At 44.0% G+C, this 27,578-nt stretch overlaps 1 protein-coding gene across 1 annotated transcript; it reads right to left on the bottom strand.

The window, feature by feature from the left end:
• Positions 1-264: 264 nt before the first annotated feature.
• RNF149 (ring finger protein 149) lies at positions 265-26,707 on the bottom strand. The gene is made up of 7 exons (XM_069583827.1): positions 25,761-26,707; positions 14,273-14,523; positions 13,382-13,450; positions 9,558-9,640; positions 7,189-7,285; positions 3,749-3,947; positions 265-1,455 (listed from the first exon to the last, which is right to left on the bottom strand). Exons 1-7 carry the CDS (start codon positions 26,197-26,199, stop codon positions 1,412-1,414), a joined length of 1,182 nt encoding a protein of 393 aa, XP_069439928.1. The 5' UTR covers positions 26,200-26,707; the 3' UTR covers positions 265-1,411.
• Between the last annotated feature and the right edge of the window lie 871 nt (positions 26,708-27,578).

The raw sequence follows: 27,578 nt of genomic DNA, 5'->3' as shown, positions 1-27,578 counted from the left end.
CAAATTTCAAAGATGATGGCTATTATGGAAACCCACTGCAGTGTCTGTTGAAATGAGCACTCAAGAGTAAGGCAATTTCTATCCCAATAGCTCTTCCCATGGAGTCCGGCCTCTGTTGATATCAGTAACACTGTTTAATCACCTAGAGTTTCACTGAGTGGCTGGAATCAGAGTGTCCTAAGTAACTTGAAAAAAAAAAAAAAAACTATGTAAACTTTACGTCTTAGATACAGCTATAAGAATAAATTGTTTACACTTTAAAAATTATATACTCTAGTAAACATTTATTTTTACCATGAAATAAAGATGTACACAGTAAACAGTTTGGAAGCTACAAAGGACTACAATTTCAAGTTGTAAAAAAAACTAACTCTTCCTCTCTGGACCTTCCACCTCTAAGTGACAGCAGAGCAGAATGTGTCTTTTTTTTTGTTCCGGCCACCCCTGTGGCATGCAGAACTTCCCCAATCAGGGATCAAACCTGCAGCCCTTGCAGTGGACGTGCAGAGTCTTAACCACTGTGTGTTTCATCACTTCTTCAACTTAGAAAGCAGCCCCCAAAGCTTCAGAGCAGCCTAATTCCCCTACCTTCGAGGAAGAACAGCAAACAAGAGTAGAGGGGAGAGATGATGAAACAAGTTCACTGCTTTTTTCCATTGCTTTAAAATTAATCTAGAAAACTGGTTACTTGTTTAACAGCAACTGAAAGTCTCTATCTATCACCCGTTTAATTGTAAAGATTAAACTGAAATCAGTAAATTCATCATTTACCTCAAAAAACAACCAAAAATCCCCCAAATAACCCAGAGTCTGTCTGCTCCATTTCCTTAACAAGCAATGAAGAACTTCATGCCGCATGTGACAGCTTTTTTTATTTGTAGAAAAAACGGACAAAACTTCCCTCCCCATCAAGGTTATTAGAAGAAGTTAGGTAATAAAAGGGAGAAAAGAAATTACTCAAGCCCACCAGTACTTTTCTCATAATTCCAAACTTAAAAAACAACAATGAAAGTGCTCTCGGGTTTGGAGATCTCTCTAAAGTACAGAGGTGCAAGAAAGCAACAGGCATCTCTCATCACACTGACAAGCTTAATGTTCAAAGAAAGTTTCCTCCAGGGAACACGCAACTCCATTTCAACTAGTCTAAAGTCAACGTGCTTGGGCTAGAACCAGCCTTGAGAAGACAGAATCATCTTATGACACATTTCAATAGATAAATATATCACGACTAATCAAAAAGTCTCTTGAAAGAATAAAATATCTGAGCTCTTTGTATACCAAATTAGAACCTGAAAGGTAAAAGAATGTACATTATTTTCACATATACAAACTATGCACTAAAGTAACAAAAATAAAATGTCCTTTAATTCGAGCCTAGGCTCTGTCCGTGACATGGTCCACAGGTCGCACGCTAGCAGGCGGGTCCGTCACGCTGAGTGTTGCTCCTGCCTGTCTCTACAACAAAGCAACGGGAGCCAGTGTTAGTCGCTGGGCATATCCTGGGCTTTGGTTACATAAACACTGTAACATTTGGAGATCATCATTCATGAAACAAATTATAGAAAGTTTTAAATAAAACTTACATGGAGAAACAGCAACCTGTTCCCGACAGAGTTAAGAAAATACAAAAACACCTTCTTCATATAGAGCATGAGAGGTTTTCTAGTCTAGTTAGCAAGCATGTGGTCAGCACCATGCAACAGAAAAGATGCAGGCTGAGCTGGTGGGATTAACCAGAGTGTGTTTCCAAATGCGCAGTGATGGCATCACCACCCATGAAGACAGCAGCTTGCGTTTACTGGGCAATGTATATTGACCCTACAAGCTAGAGACGTCTACATTATTATCCCCAATCTAGAGACTGGAAATTGAGACCCGGAGAGGTTCAAACTGGCATTCGAGTCCAGTCAGATGTTACTAGGAAAGGAGAAGAGAATAATTTTGGTGCAGAAGGTTTCTTTCAGGAATACAGTACCTCCTCAAAACTAGGAGAGCCAAGCACTGTGAGTTCACCTACAACCAGACCTGAGGTCAAGTGGGCCAGAGAGGAACCCAGTGCTGCAGACACCTTCTCCAGGGAGTGGGCTGCCCTAATAACCCCCACCTTCATCTCCAGATGCTCCTGAGGGTCAAGAAAGTGTTAGCTTAGCTACTGGTGAAGTTACATTATACTCTGGAAGTCCTAAGGTCGGCTGGAAAGAATTAACTTTTTTCCAATGTAATATTTCTCAAATGATGCTGTTATGATGGTAGGCTAGAAATAATATTAACACATTAATTACTTGTCAAATTTACTGGTGAACAAATACTTAGAAATTCAGCTTAAGAATTTTACCTGTCCTGAAATATCTCAAGGGTAATCAAGTAGTAGAGGAAACATATTTCGTTTCCCTTCTGGAGACTGAAGGAAACAGCAAAAATTACAATGGAATGCATCTGGGCTCACTGCAATGGAACTGCTGAAAACAGGGCGGTTCATTCCCAGCAGGAGACCCGGCTAGAACTCCTACCGATTCCAGCCTTCCACTTTCTAATTCTCTGAAATTCATCCTCCCTTTTTCTTACACAACGCATCCTTTCTTCCTCTGGTCCTGCTTTAAAACTTCAGTTCTCATGTTTCTATCTTTGCCTCCCAGATTCTAAAAATGTACAAAAAAAAAAAAAAAAGACAAACTGATTCAGTTTGAATATTACCAATTTGGAAAAATATGCTTCTTTTTACAGGTTGGCAAATTCAAAATTAGAAGCATCAATTCTTCTCAGTTAATCTATAAATTAATTCAACTATAATAAAAATTTTCATGGGATTTTCTTATACATGGTAAACTGATTTTAAGATTAATCTTAAAAAATGAAAAACAGCTCAGAAATTTTTTAAAATAAGAATAAAGATGAGGAAATTTGCCTTGCCTTGTGAATATCAAAACATATTATTCACAAGTAATGATCACTAAACAACTGACAAGTCGTTAAATATTTGGGAAAAATAGTTGAGTTACATCTTTTCTGAAGCTATGTGCATTAAAGATTTGAGCATAAAATACAAAACCACAACTGTTAGTAAAATATAAGTTAATAACCCTGAGAAGACTTTCCTAAGTTAGCATTCTATCAAAGGCAGAATCATCAAAGTAAGAGAAGGCTGCACAAGATAAAAAAACAAAGCAAAGATCAAAGAGCTCTTAGAATCAATATGAAAAAGTTAGTTTTTCCATAGAAAAATAAATTAAGGATGAAATGGGCAACTCAGAAAAGAAATATAAATGACCAACAAATACGAAAAGAAGGAAGTTGCATCAGTAACTTTAAAAATGCAATCCGTTCTATTTTACCTACAAGGAGGACACAGGACAGCTAGGTGGTAAATGTATACACTCAAGTTATTTCAGTGTCACTGATGGTAACAGTCCATCAGCAGGATGTGGCTTACAGAAACTATACTGAACCCAGAACGTGCTAGTACACAGCTGCACAAAATCTCATGTCTTGTCTACGGACACAGAGTTTTGTACACTAAGAGGAAGAAACGGGTTACCTAAGGGCACATAAATGATATTCTCCTCCTCCTCACACACAGAAAGAAAAATCTGAGATATATTTATTGAAATGTTGAAACGGTATTGTATCTGTAGGGGTAAGATTACGGTTTTCATTTTTCCTTTATGTTTTTTCTGCACACTATGTGCTTTTTCACTTTCACTTAAGCACTGGTAACACCACTGTGTTTGCTAAGCGGCCAGTGACTCACCCAGCAAGGCTGTGCTTTCACCTGCATCCTCCTTAAGGCCGGCGTCACAGGGCGGCACAGGGTCACTGGTGGAGGGCGACTCGGAGCTGCCAGTGTCACTTCTCTCGCCGTCCGGTACCGAGAGACTCAGACCTGCAGCCGAGACACCCCCAGGGGAAGATTCTGGGGCAGTCACCTCCTGCACGTCCTCAAGCTCGCCCTTGAGAGTTAGAGCAAAGGAAACACCTTTTCTCAGTAACACCATCAAGCTTATCTATCATCATCTGCTCATAATTCAAACAAACTATTTACACACCAATATTGCAAAAAGCACATCAGTATCTTCTCAGCATCACCAAAAAGTGAGTTACTTCCAGTAAACAGCTTTTTATGGCCTAAATGCTTTTCCTCCAAAAAACCATTTTTCCCCCTGACACAAGCGATGCCAGCTTTTAAACTATGTATTGACAGAAAGTGAAGCTCTGTCACAAATGCATTTTCCTGCCTTCCTGAGCAGCCTGACTGGCTGCTGGCCACTGAGACCAGGGCCCTGAGCTTGAAAGGCCACCCTAACTGCTGCCAGTGGCCAGGGCTCAGGAGACAAGCAGGCTCCCGACCCTCAGGGGCTGCAGACTGCCCCTGGTTCACTCGGAGAGCGCCGACTCTGCACAGGGTGTGTCTGCTCCCACTGTGCCTCCACTGCCCCATGTGCTGCTTTAAAGAAGAAAATGAGATCAGGAAAGTGGGTACAGGAGACCCTACAAGGACCCCTGCATTGAGTCTCAAAACCTGGGGGCCATCCAGAAACCTTTTTTTGGGTAATACCAGAGTCAAAGCTGTGATGGACGAATCTGCTGGGAAAAGGCCTACTGGGGGCGGGTGGGTGTCCCTGTGAGTTCAGCTGAGGCTGAACACCGCACAGCCTAGCTCCCTGCTCTACTCCTAGGGTCCTCAGGGCCAAAGGCACTGCTGCTCCCGCAGCCGGCTCCGCCTATGTTCTAGAACCTTCTCCCCACCCCTGGAAGGCGTGGCTCACTGCCTTCCCACAGGCACCCCCAGAGAAGACGCCTGCCACACCAACCAACAAGTCCTGCTGGGCTGCCGTCGCACCCGTGCTCCCGCTCAGCCTGCCCTGATCTGTTTCTCCAGGTACCTGTCTGAGTACCTGCCAGGCTGAACTAGCTGCCCATCTCAGACCCCACGTGGTCACTCGCCATTGACCTGTGATACGCAGATCCATTAACACGCAGCTCAAACGTCCCTCCAGAAAGCCCTCCCTGAACGCTCCCATTGCTGCTGGCAGGGTCAAGGCCTTCCCTCTCTGTGTCCCACACTCTCCAAACAGGCCTCCTTGGCCAGTGGGGTGGGGTGCATGCCTGCCCCCGCCAGTACAGACGGCGGAATTCCTAGGAGCCAGTGAGCAGAAGGGTGGAGCCTTGTGCAGCTCTGTCTCTCCAGAGCCATGTCCAGGCCCAGCACTGCACACCCCTGATAAAGGCCGGCCCCAGAGCAAACACGACAGGGACAAGAGGCATGTCAAAGCGGTCACAGCTGCAAAGTCAGGCACCACTCTGCAGTCTGTGAGGGCCAGTGGCTGCTCTCACTGTGGCCATTTTCTCCCTGTGGAAATTAGAACTAGTTACCACACGAGAGGAGAGTGTAAAACGCTCTACAACTCAATGCAGGAGGGTCAACGGGTCTAAAGAAAAAGACCTATCTGTCAAAGAATTTTAAAAAATAAATAAATAAAGGCAAGACAAGTTAATTTCTTAAGTGTGATTTCAAATTACTGTAAGTTTCTTCAAAACAGGAAACAAGCTTTCTGGGAACACATATTCTAGCTTTCTGAAACTAACATTCTGAAAGCAAGACAACCTGATGTAAAATGAGTCTTGATTTTTAACACGTGAAATATACGCAGATGCATTTCCAAAAACAGTCTCAATGCTAAGGTCAACGGAATGCCTTTTCCACAAATGTTTAGAAATGAAAAGCAGGTCTAAAGTTACCAACTAACAAGGACAGCAACTCAAAAGGCGTTTCAGAGTGCATCTACAGAAGGAGGAGGAGGAGGAGGAAGACCGCCAGGAAACCATCTGTTTAATCCCTGGCTCCCACTGTTTAAGACACGGTCCCAGCAGGGCGGGGCGAGAGAGAACGCCCAACGGCCACTAAGAACGCCCAGGACACCCGCCAAGCCGAGGGGAGCTGCCAGTTATCAAAACAACGAGTCAATGAACATTAGAGATTCTAGAGCAGAGACACGTTTTCTAGACATCCAGGTGGGTAAGGTTCCAGTAACACAGTTCTGCCTCCCTCTCTGTGTATCCACAGTGAGGCCTCTGCAACTCACACTCAAACACTGTAATTCACAGAAAATCGCACTGGTTATTAAGATAGTGCGTGGTCCCTTAGCTCTCTTTTAAAGATGTGCTGAACTGGAAAATGAAAAATATTTTGAAGGGGGCCTGCAGCCTTGAGGGCTGATACAGTCACACAAATTCATTATCATAAAGAAATCTCTTTAGTAAATGCTGCAAAAACATCTTATGTTTAGCAACAAGAAAAATAATTATCTGATATTTAAGTTACTTCTCTCAAAGATCTCTGTTTCAAAACAATTTATATTTAACCAAGAGTATCTTGGGACAGTAATAGGTTATAAAACCTGTTTTCCCTCTTTTGGGTAGGAGGCTAGTTAAGAGCTTGGACCCTGGAATTAAGCAAACTTACACCTGAAAGCTGATAACCCATCACATCACCTGTGACTTTAGGTAAGCAACTTCTCCCTAAGCTCATGTTTCTGGTTACTAAAGGTGGCTACTAAAACAGCGCTCCCCTCCCAGAGGGGCCAGGAGTCAGTATTTTCATGTGCGTTAAGTCATTCAGAGCACAGCTGCAGTAACCTGCGCTCTTTCACTCCGCCCTCCCGGCTCTGTTCTCTGAGCGTGGCCCTGTGACCAGCTCAGTACGGCAAAGTGATGGAGCACGTTCGCTGCGGGAGGAATTTCCCCTGAGCTATCTGACTCCGAAACCCAGGTATCGGGAGAGCTCGTGTCCAGAGGTGCTGGCTTTCGCTTCCTTGTATGTAAAATGTGCACCTGGCTCCTTGCAGGTCAGATGTTTTACAATAATTATTTCCAGGACACTGACCAGCATCTACAAGACCCTGCAGAGTGTTACAACATATAGCAAAAATACCACTCTAAGTACGAACTTTAAGCATACACCTAGTGTATTATTCAATAACCCTGTAAGTTCACTGATTTTGGGGGAATGTCTTAAGAATTTACTTTTGATATAGAGGAAATTTTCTTCAGGAACCAGAAGAACCCTAGAAGGAGCATCTGGTTCACTCCTTCTGCCTCTCTGGTCAGGAACAGAATCAAATCACTCAGGGAGAATGGGGGGCAGTGGGGTGGGGGGAGCAGAGATTGAATATAAACAAAAACGTAACAAACCCAATATCCCAGGGCTTTGATGACATCAAGTTTACACATTGGACACGTGCGGTGATCCAAAAGCCATGGGTCAATGCATATTCTATGAAAAATATGCCTAAAAAAATTAAGTACGTGTTAATGTCTTAAAATAATTGCTTATACCTTATAAAGGAAATAACACATCCTACCAACTCATCTTCTTGTTTACAAGTTAAATGCCGTCATATCAAAATTCCAGTGTATCCACTTACCCCGGAAGGTTATCTGTTCTACTTTCCAAAGTAAACGGAATTTGGCATTTAGAGGGAAACTCCCCCTTCACTGCACGAAAGCAGCATGTTATTTCTGTATCATGCTGGAATGTATTTTTACGTGCCTCTGTTAGCCTTTCGGGAATGAATGTGCCTAAGAAACTAAAGAGTTAACTAACAGTAACAAGCTAATAAAAGCTGATAGTATCTTACGTAAAGTGACTCCAGTAGAAAGGCAGCAAAATATCAATTAAAATATTAAAGTTATCTGTGGGCTGCAAGTTAAAAAAACACTTAATGTATTTCTGTAGCATCTACATTTCTCTAGAATGAACACATTAGTTTCAGAATCAAAAAAAGAAATCACATATGAATTTTCTTCTTTTACTGAGGTCTTCATTGGCTCACTTCCCTTCTCGGGTGATGAGTCTGCAGTTTATCTGTGCTGCAGGTAAGCGGGTGTGGGGATCAGAACCACACCGATCAGGCTCAGATGCCAGCTGTGTGATCAGATGCTATGACTGTGAACGGATCCTGAGGCCCCTCTGCACCTACCTCAAAGGCTGTTCTGAGCAGCCCACATACCACGTGGCTACTAGGATAGTGGGCACTATAAATCCTCAGCAATTTTTCGTTATTATTACTGTCGTCACTGTCTAAAGACCTTTTCTCCAAAGGGAAACCTGTCAGGGCAGTTAAAAACAACAGCAGGTAAGGACGTAAGGTGGTCCAACCCAGCTTGTCTTGTGATCTATCTATCCATCCTTAAACTGAAACCGACCCACAGGAATAGTTTTGAGAAAAATAAATATGTTGGTTCCACTGGGAAATTAGTTGAAATAAATCACAGGAGAAAACTGGGGTGGGGTGGGGGCAGGGAATGAAAACCCCACTAAGGTGACCAGGATACACGCACATTCAGGAGACACTCGGCTGTTTATGATACGAGTGTAAGTCCCAGCTCGGCCGTCAGGAGCGTCTCCATTTCCTGTAGCAGGAAACCTGGCTGCTCACTGTGTGGTGTACAAGTCACTGCCCTCAACCAGCCTAGAATAATCATTCTTTTCTATTTTAATAATGTTCTACAGGACCCCGTCAACTGACACCGACCCCAATCCACTAAGCACCCAGCACACCAACCCACATGAACTCCTGCAGATTCAAGTTCACTATCTTGATGCAGGGAAATTTTGTTATTCTGATCCTCATTACTTCATGTCCTCCACAGAATTCCTGAGAACTTTATCTCCTATAAAGTACTGGTATATACTCTGAACACTCGCAAACATAAAGCGAGGCACAATTACATGCTAACTTGTGACCTGCTTCTCATAGGTGCGAAGCAGAATTTAAAATGACCAGCTTTAAAACACAGTCGCTATACACCTTTCTGCTGACAGAGCAATTTTTAAAGAAAAGTTAAAGCATCTCATGATTAAAAAGGAAACATAAGTTTCTGCTGCTAAAAAAAAACCCTAGTTAAATAAAGGAGGAATATTTATTTCACACAACCCCAAAAAGAATCCAAACTCAGGGTGCAAATAACAGTGGAGCCTAATCTAAGAAAAAAGGCATCTCCATAGAAAAATAAACAGATAAAAATACATAACCAGGAAATGTCTTTAAGGATAACATTTTTAATAAATGTCTGGGAAAATGTTCACTAGTTTAAAACATAAGAATTACAATATTTAAAAGCTAAAATAATAATAATAATAATAATAGCAGAGCCTGAGCCAAGTCTGTTGACTGTCCCTGGCCCTCTCCCCCAGGGCCTTCACCTGGCCAGCTTCAGTTTCCTTTCTCCCAACATGGCAGACTTTCTCCATTGATAAATGTACAGTGTAGACCCCCAAGACCCTACTGAAGCCTCCTTGCCTATAAGATTAAAAGCCAATCTGCAAAAAAAGGAGACAGTGGGTCTTAATGGTCACCTGAAATCTTCAAGCAAAACAGTCTTAGAGTAAAACAGTACAAGAGGACCTTGAAGACTTCGAGCTGCTTTTCTAAGAGGTGAGATGATCGAAAGGTATCACCTGATAGTAAGATCTGCATATCCTGAAAGACACGTTAACTCTTTGGTCAGAAACCTGAAACTTGTGATTTTTTAACATCCCAGGAAGTAAGAGTACGTACTTGCATGGCAGAATTCTGATAACGTCCCTTCCTTTAAAATTTTCAATACACACTGCACAACTTTCAGCATCGACATCAATCCCCTGTAAAAAAGAAGAGCAAAGAATTTGCTGTATCCTTAGCAAATAGTATGTGCTTCCCTGGTGGCTCAGACTGTAAAGAATCCCCCTGCCAATGAAGGAGACTTGGATTTAACCCCTGGGTCAGGAAGATCCCCTGGAGGAGGAAATGGCAATCCACTCCAGTATTCTTGCCTGGGAAATCCCATGGACAGAGGAGCCTGGCAGGCTACAGTCCATGGTGTTGCAGGGTTGGACAGGACTGAGCAACTAACAATAGTTAATAATACACTGTTGGTAAAACTCACTACAACAACAAAATCTAAACAAAAACAAAACTCACTATCACTCAACTAAAACAATGATGAATTCTAGTCTGCATTGGTACATCCTGAAATTATACACAGATAATTTCTACTTGGCATTTATCTTTACCACTATCAAGAGATTTTATTCTTAAAAGAATTTGTCTGAAAAGGAAAAGATTTCATTGTCTACCTAATCAGATACGAATAATGTTTAAATAAGAAAGAAAGAAAAGTGAAGTCGCTCAGTTGTGTTTGACTCTTTTCGACCCCATGGACTGTAGCCTACCAGGCTCCTCCATCCATGCAATTTTCCAGGCAAGAGTACTGGAGTGGGTTGCCATTTCCTTCTCTCTTTAAATAAGGGGCTGTTCATTTTTTTAAGTGACCGTATTTTTAAGGGCTGTAGAAATGCAAATGCCTGCTTTATTATAATTAATTTTTTTTCAAATATAAAACTTACAAAGAGAATGAATATCTAATAAGATATACATTTTCTGGAATCATTGGAAATATAATACAAAAGAGGCTTCTGTAGAATATGCTAAAGAACAAAGTTATAACTTGTAGATGAGAAAATGCATAGTTATAACCCACAGATGAGAAACTACAAATGAGATACTTTGGGACTACATATCTGAAAATATTCACCTCACTAGTGATAAAAGAACCACAAATTAAAATAAGTTACTTTTTTTTTTTTAAGTCACTATGTCATGTCCAACTTTGAAACCCCATGGACTGTAGCCCACCAGGCTTCTCTATCCATGGGATTTCCCAGGCAAGAATACTGGAGTGGGCAGCCATTTCCTCCTCCAGGGCGTCTTCCTGACCTAGGGATCAAACTCACATCTCCTGCATTGGCAGATAGATTCTTTACCACTGGGAAGCTCGAGTTACTTTTTCGTACATCAAGTTAATACAGGTAAAAAGAAACAAAAATTTCTGGGGAAGCAGTCTTGTGACACAATTTCAGCTTCGGAGAATCTGTGAGTCATAACCTTTCTGGGGGTGTCAGCTCATCCCACTTCCCTGAGTACCACCTAGATATGTCCACCTGGCTTCAGCCATCAATCAAAGTAATAAGCATGGCCGACCTGGTCACCTGACCCAAATTTGGCCGATGAGTTTCTCTTCTCCAGGACTCTGGGATAGGGACTCAGTTACCAGTGTCCGTAGCTTCAGCAAGTTAATTTTATGGAACACAGCTTCACAGTCATCATGTAATTATTTTAAAGTACTTTTAAGCACATGGGTCACTTGTTAACAAGCAAGCAGTAAAAACTGATTTTATATGTGGATACTGCTATCAAAGATTGCACTAAAATTAACTTTGTCACTGAACTTAAAATTACATGTTGCAACTAGACATTATCACCTTTTTTCACATGCCAAGAAAGAATGATGAAATCATTTTTACTTCCCTAATGGTCTGCAAGCTTATACATTACTGTGATTGAGTCCATAAGAAAAACTAGGAAACAACCAGTCTCCGGAACTCAACAAGATGTAGATTTAAGAAAAAAGTCTTTATTTGCACAAATTAAACATGTAAGATCGCCAGAAAATCCACCTATACACCTCATGGATCATTTATGGAGACTTCTTTTTTTTTAATCATTATTTCTGACAATAGTCTGTAGAAGCATATTTTCAAAATTGTTCTGTACAGAAGAGGGTAATATCAATTGACTTATGTTCTCAAAGACTTCATACAGTAAATTACACATATGAATCTATGTCTTCTCATAGTTAAGGACAGATTTCCTGCCAGAGAGTAGAACATACATTTCAAGAGGAACATAAAACTATGCTCATCATGGAACTGCGAGTGGAATGCACAGCCTGTCTCAAGATACTTGCTGGGGACTCTCTCCCCCAGGGGGCGCTTCCCTGATGGCTCAGCTGGTAAAGAATCTGCCTGCCAATGCAGGAGACTTAGGTTAGATCCCTGGGTGGGGAAGATCCCCTGGAAAAGGAAATGGCAACCCCCTCCAGTATTCTTGCCTAGGAAATTCCATGGACAGAGATGCCTGGCGGGCTATAGTCCACAGGGTTGCAAAGAGCTGGACACGACTGAGCAGGTACGCATGCCCCCCACACACACACCCACTCTCTCTCTCCCCCCCGCTCCTCCAGGGACCCTCGTAATTTGTAAATCATATGTTAATCTTCCCATGAGATGGGATTTTTTTTTTCCCCCACTTTTCCTTTTGAATACAGCCACATGGAAAGAAACCTGGACTCTGCACCGAGCCTGCAAATTCACTGTTACTACAATGTAAGGCATCCAGGAGAGAATGCAGCCAACAATATGATTCCTGGAGTATCCTAATGGTAAATATTCCACAGGAACCATCAATATCTGATCTCAAAGCTTTAAAATCAAAGGTCTGCAAATGTAATGAGTGTTATCCTGAAGCTTTAATCCTTTAAGTAGGTCACAGGAGGAGCTGTGAACCCAAGGGCACTTGGGGATTGGAGGCTGCAGTGTTGGCATGGATCAGGGCTCAACAACTTACGGCAGAAAAGAAGCAAACCCAAACGATGGAACCCACCCGTGGCTATGTTGCCTCACGTTTCACAGCACTGAAAATGGGCCATTAAAAGAGTAACTGTTCCTGCATTAGCAACTGTTTTCCTTGTAAGGAACCTATCCTCTAAGAACATGAGGTTCTGAAACTTAGGATTTATTGCAAAAATGCTTCTGAACTCTGCTATGAGTTTGGCCTTTTAGAGACTTCCCTAGTGGCCCAGCGATTAGGACTCAATATCTTTTCTCCTCTTCTCCATAAATCCCAGTCTTTTCTCCCTGTAATTAAGGGAGTCGGAGAGAATGTACAGAGCATAAGATTTAACAGAGGTGGATTTAAGCCTCAGTGTCTCTGGTATGGAGACTGGAGCTTCTTCGGAGTCACCTGTGTCTGACTGACTGCACCATCTAGTCTGGCAGCAAGTAGCTAGGATGGCCACCTGAGCATCTGACATGCAGCCAGGGTGACTGAGGAGCTGAGTTTTCAGTTTAATTTAGCTCATTTAAATTCAGACAGCTGTATGTGGCTAGGGGTACCTTCCTGGGCAGCACAGGTATAGACGGCTCTTCACATACACTGGAGTGTTTCAGTCAACTCTTCTTTAAAATAAACACATATGTCAAAATTAACAAACTAGCCAAAACTCCATGATCAACATTATTAGCTAAGACATACAAATGGATTGGTATTTTATATATATATATTTTTTAAGATTTAAAAAAATGCAGACCATTTTTAAAGTCTTCATTGAATTTGTTACAATTTGTTCTGTTCTATGTTTTGGTTTTCTGGCTGAGAAGTATGTGAGATCTTAGCTACACGACCAAGGGGATCTAACCCGCATCCCCTGCGTTGGAAGGCAAAGTCTTAGGGAAGTCCCCAGATTCATATTATAAACAAACAAAAAACAATCATGAAAATATTACCTTTTCTCCATGCTTTACAGTATGAAGAGGAAGCTGCCCAATAACTTTCTTTGTTTCTTTTCTATGGCTCTTAGGGAAGAAACACATTATTATTATTGTTGAAATGTTTAAGTCACTACTTTAAAAATTCATATAGTATAAGCAAGCTATGGAAAAAAAGTCATAAAAAGCAAAAATTTAGTGACTACAATGAAATAATTTAAACAACAACAACAACAAAACTACCATTTAAGTCCTAGCATACAGAACAGTCATGTGTAACCTAGGAGCTGTTTGATCAAGAATACTTATTTTCAATTCCATGCCTGAAGAAGAAACCAATCTTATGTTTGATTATTGGTAAGAAAGTAGTCAGCTGAGGACGGGGCTCCATACACTCATCTGTGAAGGCCCCTAAAAGGACAGAGGCTTCCTGGTCAGACGCAGAAGATGACCCAGCAATGACCATCTGCAGCCTGAGCAGCCAGGAGGGGTGGTTCTCAAGACAACAGGTGAGTGTGGGACCCACACGGCCCTGCTCTGCTGCTACTGAGGCAGCACCCCCACAAATAAATGGCTCTGAATGCAGCTCCACTGTGGAGACAGGCAGGGCCAGTTCTCTTCCAAAACACAACCGTGCCCCCCCCAACTTCATGCCTTTTTGTCATCCCTTTATGTCTGGAAAGGAGAGAGGATCTTTGCAGGAGTGAGAGATGACCTGATTTCCTACAGCACATAAAGTTGAATATATTCTAACTTAAAACTTATTTAAAAAAAACTCCCACATATCAATGACTTAAATGTTATAAATGATAATGAAATTAAAGGTATTGTCTAATAGTTTCAAAAAGAATACACAGGAAATATTTACAGACGATCTTTTAAAAAGCAAAGTTAAAGAGAGACGGTTACCTGACTTCCGAACTGTGAGCCGGTATATAGGAAGCGCTGTATATAGTAAAATATTAGCCAGGCCAACGAGATAATCATCATGGTGATGAAGGCAATGGCCACAAACACCACGGACTGACCGCTAATGAACTCCTGGACGTGCCGGGTGCCCACCCCGATGGTGACGGTGACCGGAATGTCCTTTTGCACAAGTTCCACAATTTCTCTTCCTTTTGGGTAACTAACCATAATGACCACTATGTTTCCTGTTCCTTAATAAAGAACAAAGCAATCAACAAAACACAAAATAAGATGTGGAGAAAATAAAGTTCCACGCACATGTGACTGAAAACTGTGATAAAATGGACACAAACCCCAGTTACCAACACGGGTGACCAAGGAGAACACAGACTGATTATATAACAGGCAGAATAAATCACTAAGAAATACCCCCTCGAAAGCAAGAGCCCCCCCCACGCCCCCCATTCAGTTTCATAAGAGAATTCTACTCTCAAATCTTTAAAGAGCAACATATATAAGTGTTCCACAGCAGCTTTTATAAAAAAAGAAGTCTTAAAGTTATTTCTAGCATAAGTAAACCAAACATGGTAAACACACACACACACACACACAAATACCGATTCCACTTATAAATATTAATACAAATGCCTGAACGTCCCCATTAACTCAGGGAAGCAATCTGAGAATTCCTCCTCTGTTCAATATTATTTCATGTTGTTCTGAATGCATGAGCAAACAGGACAAAAAAGTAAGAGAAATAAAACAGAAGAGCTATAAAGGCCAATTTTACATGAATCTCTCTATAAATTGGGCTTCCCTGGTGGCTCAGATGGTAAAAAATCTGCCTGCAATACGGGAGACCTAGGTTCGATCCCTGGGTCGGGAATATCCCCTGGAGAAGGAATGGCAACCCACTCTGGTATTCTTGCCTAGGAAATCCCAGGGACAGGAGAGCCTCGCGGGTTACAGTCAATGAGGGTCACAAAGAGTTGGATATGACTGAGCAACTAACACTTTCACTTTTCATCTATAAGTTAATCTTTAGAATTATCAATGGGATTTTAAAAACCCTAAAAATTCTGCTTCTAATGTTCACTTAGGGGAAAAATAATCAAGATTAGGAAACCTTTGTAATCAATAAAACTTGAACTAGCCTTTATAGTCAAAATAATTAAAACAGTGTGGTAGTAGCATAAGACAGCCCAGAAATTAGACCCCAAAACATAAAAGAACTCAGTAAATGACAGAAGTGGATTCCAAATCAAAGGGGTAAAATGGACTATGGTTAAAAAAAAAAAAGTATGGGTGCAACTGAGTACCATCTAAGGATAAAAAAGATGAATCCTTTCTTTACAACTTAAAGCTGAAATTAAATTCTAAAAAAATCCAAGATGTAAATATATAAAAAAGAAAAAAACTGAGAAGAGCCAGAAGAAACACGGACATTAAAAAATAAATAATATTGAAGAAAAACCTTTCCAAGTGTGAAAAATCCCCTCAGAACTTCTTTTAAAAAAAAGATTTGAGCAACTAACCAATTATATAAAAATAAAAATTGTCTGTTCTGACTAAAAGAAAGCAAAATTAAGGACTCAAGATCAAAAGAGCAAATGGCTAGCAGGGGGGAAATACATGTAACATAACAAAGATAAAAACTAATTTCCTATAAGAAAAAGGGCAACAGAAAGACAAAGAAAATGAAGTGAGCTTGAAGAAAACACAATTGGGTTTTGTTTTTGAAAAGGCAATTTTAGTGAGATATAATTCACATGCTATAAAATTCATTCTTTTAAACAAGTGTACAATTCAATGTTTTTGTTGTGCAGTTGCTAAGTCGAATCTGACTCTGCAACCCCATGGACTGCAGCACGCCAGGCCTCCCTGTCCATCACCATCTCCCGGAATTTGCTCAAACTCATGTCCATTGAGTCAGTGATGCCATCTAACTATCTCATCCTCTTGTCACCCCCTTCTCTTCTTGCCTTCAATCTTTCCCAGCATCAGGGTCTTTTCCAGTGAGTTGGCTCTTCACATCAGGTGGCCAAAGTTTTGCAGCTTCAGCATCAGTCCTCCCAATGAATATTCTGGGTTGATTTCTTTTAGGACTGATTGGTTTGACCTCTTTGCGGTCCAAAGGACTCTCAAGGGTCTTTCCCAGCACAATTCGAAAGCATCAGTTCTTCGGCGCTCAGTGTTCTTTACAGTCCAACTCTCACATCATACATGACCACTGGAAAAAACCATAGCTTTGCCTAGACAAACCTTTGCCAGCAAAGTGATGTCTCTGCTTTTTAATACTCTGTCTAGGTTTGTCATAGCTTTCCTTCCAAGGAGCAGATGTCTTTTAATTTCACCACTGTAATTACCATCTGTGGTGATTTTGGAGCCCAAGAAAAGAAAATCTGCCACTGTTTCCACTTTATCCCCTTCTATTTGCCACAAAATGATGGGACCAGATGCCATGATATTAGTTTTTTGAATGTTGAGTTTTAAGCCAGTTTTTTCTCTCTCCTTTTTCACCTTAATCAAGAGGCTCTTTGGTCCTCTTCTCTTTCTGCCATCAGAGTATCATCCGCATACCTGAGGTTATATGATACTTCTTCTGGCAATCCTAAATCCAGCTTGTGATTCATCCGGCCTGACATTTCGCATGATGTACTCTGCATACAAGTTAAAGTAGCAGAGTGACAAAATACAGCCTTGATGTATTCTTTTCCAGTCCATTCTTCCCTGTCTGGTTCTAATGGTTGCTTCTTGACCTGCATACATGTTTCTCAGGAGACAGCTATGGTGGTCTGGTACTCCCATATCTTTCAGAATTTTCCAGTTTGTTGTGATCCACACAGCCAAAGGCTTTAGTGTAGTCAATGAAGCAGAAACAGATGTTTTTCTGGAACTCCCTATCCCCCTGCATTGGAAGGCGAACTCTTAACCACTGGACCACCAGGGAAGTCCCTTTTCTCAGTTTTTGCTATCACAATTTAAATGTCCATCAACAAGAAAACATTACATAAATTATAGTATGTGTACAGACTGAGGCAGCAGCTCTATTAATATTGATGGCAGTCAAGACAGAGGAGGGAAAAAAAGCATCATGTAAAAAAAAACTGTGTGGACAAGAGGTCTACGTAGTCATATCAATACAGAACACCCCTGAAGGTCACACAAATACAGAGCGCCACCTACCTTGGCGGAGGTGGTGGGGGAGAGAGTTGGACATAGTAAAAATTCTCTGCCCTGTGTATGTATTATCCCTTCAAAAACTAACCTAAAAAAATACATTTAAAGACTGTTCTCCAACATTACACTGAAACCACATTCTAACACTATTTTACTGTGGGGAGAAATTTAATTTGTAGCAAATCCACTGTGGCCCTCGGCTGTGGGGATTTAGTTACTGAAACCTCAGAAGAGCAACCTTCTAAGGTGGCTCCTGTCAAGCCGATGCTGTGACCCACTAAAAGTGTCACTGGTCAAGTGCCATGGCTGCCTGAGTGCTCGCACAATCCTCTACGTCATCCCTAGGGAGGCTCAATAAGGAGCAAGGCATTTCCTGCCTTTAGGGAAATAAGCAGGCAGTAGCTGAGAAAGACAAATACAGAAACAATTAGGAGAACGATACCATGTATAATTACGGGGTGCCCTGTAAGCTGAAGACCCTTTTCATAAATTAAAAAAGTTTCCTTTAATGGAAAATGTCAAGCACATACTAAAGCAGAAAGGACAGTACAGTGAACCCCACGGACCTGTCTCCACGTTTACACAAAAAACAAAACGTTGCTATGCTATGGTTACAGGTACAATTTCTGTACTCATAGAACAATCTTTGGTTGTTAATGCAGAAACCAACTCTCAAGCCTTTTCACATCTGTGCCTTCACTCGAGGCAGAAAGAGGTGAGTGATCGTTTTACAGACCAGGGCTGAGACATCTTCAAGAGAATTACTCAACGTGACGCAGCACCTGGAAGAGCCGGCTCCTCCGCGTGTGCCTCCGCCTTTCCCCCTGTGAGTGGGGGGTTGGGGAGGGGAGGGGGAACACAGGCTTCGGGACCACCAGACTGGGCTCCAACCTGCCTCTGACAATTCATGTCTGGGTCCTCTGAGACTATTTCTTCAGCTGTACAATGGGAATGACAATTTTTCTATTTGGACTGTTGATTATTGAATGATACTGTGGAATAAGGAAAAGCTGCAGAAATGAGGTGATCGCATTTTCTGGGATGGGAAGAACTTTCCCCTGGGCAGGGAGTGCATCTTGATGGACAGGAAGAGTTTAACAAGCAAAAAGAAGGGAGGTTTTCTAGGCGGTGTACCATCATAAAAGCATATTTGCATTGGCAACTGGTCCGGTTTGCTTAGTGACTCAATATACATAAAGGTATCCTGTTTATCTCACTACCTCCAGTGCCTCAGGCAGCTTGCACATAGTAAGCGTTTAATAAATATTTGTTGCCTAAATGAGTGAGAGATGGCGGATGGGCTGAGAACACCTGAAACTTCAAGGGAGGGCTGCAGAAACGCTCTGGTTATAAGAAGCACACCCTGAAAAGAAACACCTCCAGCGTCAGTCTCAAGTTTTCCCCTAAAAACTCCTAGTTCACTAAGTTACAAGAGAATATTAAAAAGTAATAATACTGTGCCCGGGCTGAGGGCTAACATTTGCCACACTCTAAGTACAGAGAGCCCCTTGAACAGCAAGGAGATCAAACCAGTCCATCCTACAGGAAATCAGTCCTGAATATTCACTGGAAAGACTGATGCTGAAGCTAAAGCTCCAATACTTTGGCCACCTGATATGAAGAGCTGACTCACTGGAAAAAGACCCTGATGCTGGGAAAGATTGAGGGCAGGAGCACAAGAGGGTGATAGAGAATGAGATGGTTGGATGGCATCACTGACTCAACAGACATGAGTTTGCGAAAACTCTAGGAGATAGCGGAGGACAGAAAAGCTTGGCATGTTGCAGTCCATGGGGTGGCCAAGAGTCGGACATGGTTTAGCCACTGAACTATTTTAGCAGCCAGACTGCCTCTGTGAGCTACTCTATTTTTAAAATATCTACTTAACATTTATTTATTTGGCTGCACCGAGTCTTCGTTGCAGCATGTGGGATCTAGTTTCCTGACCAGGGATTGAACCAGGGCCTCCTGCACTGGAAGTGATGAGTCTTAGCCACTGGACCATCACGGAAGTCCCTTCAGGAACTACTTTAAATCATGAAGCTCAGAATGAAGACTTCTATCCCATGCCTGGCTTTTCTGGGACGTGTAGGGGGATGAATGGAGGCAGGGCAGCCGAGCTCAGGGTCACTGGGTGCAGGGCCCCCAGGGGTGCCTAGCACAGGCCCCTTCTGGCTCTGCCCTGTCCTCCTATCACTGCCTCCCTGGGCCAGTCTTAGAGCCCCGGTGGCCTGAGAGAGCAAGTCACAGCTGATTTCCAAACCAAACAGCTGAATTTCCTCACAGAAGGCAAAGACGCTCAAAGTCTTGGGACAGGGGAAGAAAAAACCCTTTGAATGTTTTTCTTCCGCAAGCCTCGCACTGCTACCAATCACCAAAAAAGGTTGTTATATGCAATGCCCGCCCCTCCCTGCAAACCACCACCAGTCACTAACTCCTGGAAGTCAGTTTGTTGTATTTCTAACTTAGATGTAACTCAAGGTCTTGCATAGAGTACATGACCATAAACCTTCTTGAAAAATAAGAGTTCCTCTTACTACCTTGTCAAAAACAAACAAAATATGTTAAGAAAAAAAAAAAACTGTTTTGGTCCACAGCTTCAAAATTCTGCAGGGTCATATGAGTCTAGTGTACCACTTCTCCTCCCTAGGAAACTATTTAAAGTAGATTTCAGCCTTCTCTTGAAGGAGACGGGAACTACTTAAATATTTAAAGTGGCGGATTAGATTTCTGGTCTAGAAAACTGATGCAGGCAGCGAGAGATGCATTTTATTCCTTTGCTGTTCACCTGAAACCGTCACAACACTGTTAAAGGTATCTGTATACCCCAATCCAAAATAAAAAGTTCACAAACATAAAAATAAATAGCTTCCTTTGGAAGGAAAATACATCAAAGACACCCAATGGTGAGAGGTTACTAGTATAGTTTTACTTTAATATGCCTAAACATAAAAACTGGTATGCTTTCATAACTGTAAACTTAACAGTTTGTAAATGTATGTAAATATGACTATAAAACTATTAAAAGTAAGACATTTTAAAAAATGCATGTAAAAGATCCAGCATGAGAATCCCATGACCTTTTAGGTTTTCTTTTTTTCCAGTAACATCCACAGTCTCTCCATCCTGCACCCAACATGGAAAAATTAAGATTCAGCACAGGTTCAACCTTGGTTTCCAGCATCCCACACCTCTGTGTATATGATACAGCAATGCCTCTTAAGTACACTGGTTTTTATTCACTTGCTATAGAATGTCTTGGGCTTCCCAGGTGGTGCTAGTGGTAAAGAACCTGTCTGCCAATGCAGGAGACATAAGAGATGTGTGTTCAATCCCTGGGTCGGGAAAATCCCCAGAAGAAGACCACAGCAACCCATTCCAGTCTTCTTGCCTGGAGAACCCCATGGACAGAGGAGCCTGTCGGGCTACAGTCCATAGGGTCACAAAGAGTCAGATACGACTGAAGCAACTTGGCACACACACACACATATAATGTCTTGGTGAGTCCCTCCTCCTCACTAGACAAGGACTACTGTTCTTATTAGTTTTTGTAGCTCCAGCATCATACGCGATGACCCAATAGAATGGTTTCTGTATGAATGAGTCGACCTGAAAAACTGGTTTCTCTTCTGGTATTATCCTTGAACTGACCTAAGGTGAGGAGAGTCTCAGAGACTCCCTTTGCAGGGGAAATAGTACATGGAATATGAATGGAATGGAAACGTCTCCAGAAGGTGAGCTACCATGCCAAACACAAATGTCTTTATGGTTGGCTGGGATGAGTGATGAGGACTCAAAAATACATGTAACTCTCGTCTTGGAATTTCACATTTTGTTTCGGAGAAATCCGGCTTGCTCAAGAATATTCTGTATCTGTCGAGCATAGCACTCAACAATTTGCAGCTCTGCTAAATGCATTACTTCACCTCAGGCCTTCAGTCTTGGCCATTGTTGTCACCCAAAAGGTCCTACAGCTCCTCACACAGCCCCCATACCACAATCACCCAGAAACCTTCAACTTAAGCTGTCCTTCAAGACTGTCTGCCTGCTCTCTGGGAACAGGCTGTTTATCCCACCTGCTATGAGGTTGTAGGGTGCCATCTCTTCCTAGGGCACCAAAATACAAGCTAAACTCAAATCTAAATGTTTAGCTCATTTGTGAGAGCAAAGCATTCAAGATCACTAAGCACCACTCACTCATAAAACACCATTTCCCACGCTCTGCAAACACAGAGTGTACATCTCTCTTAAGCTAAGGGACTTCTTATCATGTGTCATGTCCTGCCACCCCTACAGTGGCCCCTTCCCCAAACACACCTTTCAGCCCTGCCAACACCTGGCCTCAGTAAACTGCTGACACAAGCAAAGTGCCAGTCTAAACAGCCACTCAAGATGTCAGCTGGAGGATCAGCCTGTAATTAACTAGCAGTCACCACATCAAGGCCAATCCTCTCTAAAAGCTTTCGTTTCAACGGCTTGACTTATATCAATTTTCACTCTTCTTGGTCAAAACAGCCCCTAATCACCTTTGCAAGACCTACATTGGATGCCCCTCCTTTCTGCTTTCTAAGCACGTGGGCATATAACTCTGTTGAGGGCCCAATCATATGGCCTGGAAAGGTCTGTTTATCACTCCACTAAGCTGTGAACTCCTCAAAGGCTGATACGTGTCTCAGGCATTTCTACCCACAAGCAGGTGCCATATGTGGCTCAGACTGGCCACTCTCTATTCATCTGTCAAAGGAAAGAAAACCAACCTTGGGCATTACAGTCACAGTCCTTACAGTTAGGGCTGTTACAGTCCTGATAGAATACTGTCTTAAAGTCACAACTTATTTTCGAGCCACAGTAAAATACTGACTTAAGTCCACAACATCTTGTACTGGATTTTAGCAGTCAAGCAACAGGGTTTAAGAAAAACTGCTGACGGGCTTCCCTGGTAGCTCAGTGGTAAAGAATCGGCCTGACAATGCAGGAGACATAGGTTCAATCCCTGACCTAGGAAGATCCCACGTGCCAAGAAGCAACTAATTTAAGCCCTTGCCCCACAACTACTGAACCTGTGCTTTAGAGGCTGAGCCCAGGAGCAGCAACTACTTAAGTCTGCGCCCTAAAGCCCATGCTCTGTGACAGTGTGTGTGCATGGAAAGTCGCTTCAGTCGCGTCCAACTCTTAGTGACCCCATGGACTGCAGCCTGTCAGGTTCCTCGGTCTACGGGATTCTCCAGGCAAGAATACTGCAGTGGGTTGCCACTTCCTCCTCCAGGGGATCTTCCCGACCCAGGGACCAAACCTGAGTCTCTTATATCTCCTGCTTTGGCAGGTAGGTTCTTTACCACTAGCGTCACTTGAGAAGCCCCCCCAGTGAGAAACCTGCAGCTAGAGAGCAGTCCCCGTTTGACACAACTAGAGGAAAGCCCACGCAGCAGTGAAGAACCGGCACAGCCAAAGAAAAGAAAAAAGAAAAACTGCTGAAACTCTGAGACTTGGGAGGAGATCATCACAATCGGAGTTCAGTAGCAGCCACGTGACCTATGTACACAGACCCCCTAGTATCACACAGGAACACTGAGAACCACGGATCAGTGGTTTTTACTGGCTCCAGCCACATTCTGACAAAATAGGGAAAACTAAAGTCTGAGCTGCTGTCAAGGTTCTGTGTAACCTTTAAAATTCAAGTCTGTCAAAGCCAGCTCCTCTTCTGACTTAATTCCATTCACTCCATTCTTAATTCCAATCCATTCTCAAGAAGACATGACACAGTTGTACCCTTGTCCCCGGCGGGACCGAGTTCTCAGAATAGAAGGGACCTTCTTTTCCATTTCTAGTCACCAACACAGCACAGGCCCTTATATTTCTGCGTGGACTAGTCAACAGACTAAGTGGATTTCAGCTTTTCCTCTGTGTAACCCACTGGTCTCACTGTTACCAAATTCGTCTCTTTTTAAGTCAGCAGTTCAAACCTGGGATGTTACTGTCATCCTCTCTGCCCCTGGACATTTGGCAATATCTGGAGCCATTTCTGGCTGTCACAACTGGAATCCTGTGGATACAGGCCAAGACAGGCCCCTGCAATAAAGAATGATCTGGCCATAGATTGCCTTGTTCCCGGGGGCCAGTCATTTCAATTCTTTCAGTCTCCTCATCCGTAAAATGGGGTTAAAGCATCTACCTCAAAGGGCTGTAAGCAAAGAACTGACTCTGCACTGGGAACTGTCACACTTTTTTTTAAAAAAAACTGCTAATATTGTTACTTTTGTCTCTTTCCTCAAACAGAATTAATTTTACACTGAAACAGACTAAAATGGACACCGAGAATGGTAACAGAAGCTTGCACAAAAATTTAAAATGAGCATCAATGAGCGGCTTTCTGAGCCCGGATAAATTATATGTCTGTAAGATAAGCAAGCAAGATTGCTGAATCATGGTTAGAAAAGTGCGATTAGCCTGGAAGGTTGTTAGTGTCATTACCAAAAAATGCAGTAGACACATTTAGAAAATTGTGGATGGAAAAGAACTGCCATGGAAAAGAGAAAGCCCACAGGAAGCTGCAGACTCAGAAGTGAAGGCAAGGACCCAGCGTCAGACAATCCTGGCACACTGCCCTCTCTTCTACGGCAGAACCCTGCCCACAGGAGGCGTCTGGAATGCTGTGTGAACTCTGACAGCACTTCTCATCAGAGTTTTGCAGAAACAGGGACTTGGGTACAACAACTGGGATAACTGCACCAAAGGTGCTGCCTTGCCCAGTGTCACCACATGGACATCTGCTGCCGTTTCCTCCCCAAACCCACTTCCTCTCTGTCGCAATTGAGGAATTTTCCCCTCTTCTATCAGAGCTCAACTGCTCCGAGAATCCTGGACATAGCCACCATCCTTCCCAAAGACCTGACTCTTGCAGTTACCTCTTCTCCGCCATTCAGCTTCAACATGCCTCACTCACTATGCCGTTCATCCCACCTCTCCCCAGTTTCTACCCATTTCTCAGCACCTCCCCAGCCCTCGCCAACAACCGTCTTGAAAGCATCATTCTAACAGTCTCACTTCCCCACCTCTGAACTGACTTCCGTTCCATCACTCTGCTAAAACAGGCCAAGTCCAAAGTCACCCTTCTGTCCTCATTTTACACGTATTCTGAACCTGCATTCAAGAAGCCAAAACAGAACAAAAGTCAAAAAGCACAGGGGGAAAAAGAATGTCTGACTTGCAGCAGCAGAAACTTTAAAGATTTTGATCCCAGGAAGTTCAGAATGAGTCTGATCTTAGAAGGCCGTCAGACTCTATTATCAGTCAAATAGTACTTGGAATTTCAGTTCTGAGAATGATACGTGCCTGTGTGCTAAGTTGCTTCAGTCGTGTCCGACTCTTTGTGACCTTATGGGCTATAGTCCACCAGGCCTGTCCACAGGATTCTGCAGGCAAGAATACTGGAGTGGTTTGCCTGGGCCCTACTCCAGGGGATCTTCCTGACCTAGGGATTGAACCTGAGTCTCCTGCATTGCAGGAGGATTTTTTTTTACTGCTGAGCCACCCAGGAAGCCCTTTCTGAGAATAAGAACCCTTGCAAAATAAACCTTTCAAACTCTAAGTGCTTGAAGATGTAACCTGTTGCCTCGGAAAACTGCCTGTGGGAAGGGTTGCCTAGCTAAGAACAAAATCTTTCCCTGCATGATCACTTTAAAATTTTTCATCTAAACTCCACTCAAGGAATCTAACAATGGAGCCAGTATTACAACCTTCTATTTAGCAAATGAGAAAACATACTCAACTTAAGGCCAGGTTTTCGGACTCAGTTAAATACAGACTGTCTCACTTTAAAGTTTAGAATACTGACATACATTATTAAAGTGAAGAAACCAGAGTGTCACCGAGCCACCGCCTTACGTGGTGAAGGGACTGCCAGACCCTGCAAAGCCCTGTAAAAGAGCTTCCACTCCAGCCGCATCTGACTTTGGGAAACACTGAATGGCAAGGGACTCCTGATTACAGAGACTTTCCGCCTGTGAGAACCAGAATCCTCCTCATGCGGGTTTTAAAGTCTTCCGTTCTCCCCACCGCCCTCCTTCCCACACAGGACACCTTTCACCTCAACGACCCGGGGAGAAGATGTAATTCTGTCCGGAGGTTCGCCTCCCTCCTTAGAGCACCGGGGGTCACACCGAGCCAAGCTGGCGCTACCCTCGCAGGTCCCGACGTCCGGAGCCCATCACCGCCGCCCCTCGGGGTCCCGGCAGAGGACCTCGCGGCCGGTCGGGACCCCGGCGCACGGCCGCCGCGCCCCGCCCGTCCCCGCGCGCCGGCGGCTTACCCGCGTGGGACATGGGCGCGGTGAGGTTGCCGTGGCGCTCCTCGTTGTACAGGACCACCGCCGAGGCGTTCCTCCGTGCCGCCGCCAACACCTTCTCCTTGAAGGTGCAGCCCCCGCGCGCCACCAGCGCGACCCAGGGCGCGGCGCCCCGGCCGCCCGGCACGAGGAAGCGAGTGCCGGCCTCGCAACCCTCGGGGTCGCGGTCCTCCGCGCGCGGGACGCCCACCAGGCCCCGCGCGCCCTCCTTGGGCGAGCTGTCGCCGAAGCGGCCGCTCTCCGAGACGCTCCTCACGCTCCGGTTGGTCTGCGGGTCCACGTACTCGGTGCTCACCACAGCCGAGAACCACTCGAGAGCCCGGCCCCGGGCCCCGGGAGCGCACAGGGCCAGCGCCAGCAGCGCCAGCGCGCCGCGGGCCTCGGGCCGCCGCCGCCACGCCATGGACGCGCCGCCGGGCTGACCACAGGGGACCGGCCGGGAGCCGGGCGACTCCCGGCAGGGGCCGGAGGGCGCGCGCCGACGAGGCCGCCGAAGAGAGCGGAGAAGCGAAGTCTCGCTGCCGAGCCAGGGAAGACCCAGTCCCGTCTGCAAGCGGCGCCGCGGCGCACGCGCACCTGGAGGAGCGGCGGCAGGGGGCGGGGCTGGCGAGCGGGGCGGCGACGCACGCGCACCTGACGGAGCGGCGGCAGGGGGCGTGTTGTTGTTGTGGGGGCGTGGCTTGCTCTGGCACCCGCCCTGCGCAGAGCTTGGCGCCAGAATCGCGGGCCCAGGATCCACGAGTCTCCTAGAGCATCTCGCTTTACCTACCACCCAGCGGATCTCGAGGAGCGGGTGTGGGCATATCACGCCACGGCTTGCGCCTCGTCGGGCCCCAGTGCCCAGGGGCCGAGCTTATGCAACAGGAGCTCCAGTGCCCAGATCCTGGGGAAGTGACCCCCACCCCACCCGCGCCCGCCCCGAGAAACGGGGAACTTCGCGAGCCGGCCAAGAAGCGTGGGAGCGTGATTGTGTAAAATCACTGAGCGGATGTTTATGAAGAATTTACTGTGTAAGGCACGTAAGGCCTTGCTTGTCTAAAACACTGGAAAACAGCTTAAAAACTCCAAAGCTGCACAAATCTTCCAGATCACTTTGTTGCCGATTTTCTAAGGCTAATTGATTTCGGTATTTCATGTATTGTCTGTAGTTTTGAAGTTAGTGCATCAAACTACTTGTTTAGATGAGCACTTAAATGGTACAGCAGTAAATAAAAAGAGAAAATTACTGTTTGGAAATAAAAACTGGGTGATAGTCCATATGAAATTGCCCCGGAAAGGAAGCCTTACTGTTACAGGAAAAGTTTAGAACACTGATTTCTGACTCATCTTCCTTCTCTGCACAAGAATCTATAATTGCAGGAAGTAGGTTGCTGTCACACAAAGCGTTTTGTTGGGCTTGATATACTCTTCTGTGTCCTCTTTGTTGAAAGGCTTTCTAGGACTGCATTTTAAAACTCTGCTCCAAAATTCAGCCCACAACACAAGTTTTCCTTGAAGTTGGATCTCCTTTCCCTTAACCACTAGGAAACCAGCCTTAAAAGCCTGAAAAGGGACTTCCTTGGTGATCCAGGGGCTAAGACTTTGTGCTCGAAATGCAGGGGGCCCAGGTTCAATTCTTGGTATGGGAATTAGATCTTGCATGCCGTAAGTAAGACCAGGAGCAGCCAAATGAATAAATAAATAAAAATAAATATTAAAAAACGAAAGACTTGAGGCCTTCCCCTTGTTCCAAGCCTAAAATAAAGGAGATAAGGTATGGTGGTCTTGGCAGTGTAGGACCCC

Source organism: Ovis canadensis, chromosome 3 (assembly GCF_042477335.2).
Source record: "Ovis canadensis isolate MfBH-ARS-UI-01 breed Bighorn chromosome 3, ARS-UI_OviCan_v2, whole genome shotgun sequence".
In the NCBI taxonomy this organism is placed as follows: domain Eukaryota; kingdom Metazoa; phylum Chordata; class Mammalia; order Artiodactyla; family Bovidae; genus Ovis; species Ovis canadensis.
Note: the sequence above shows the minus strand (reverse complement) of the source record. Positions and strands in the feature narration are given on the sequence as shown.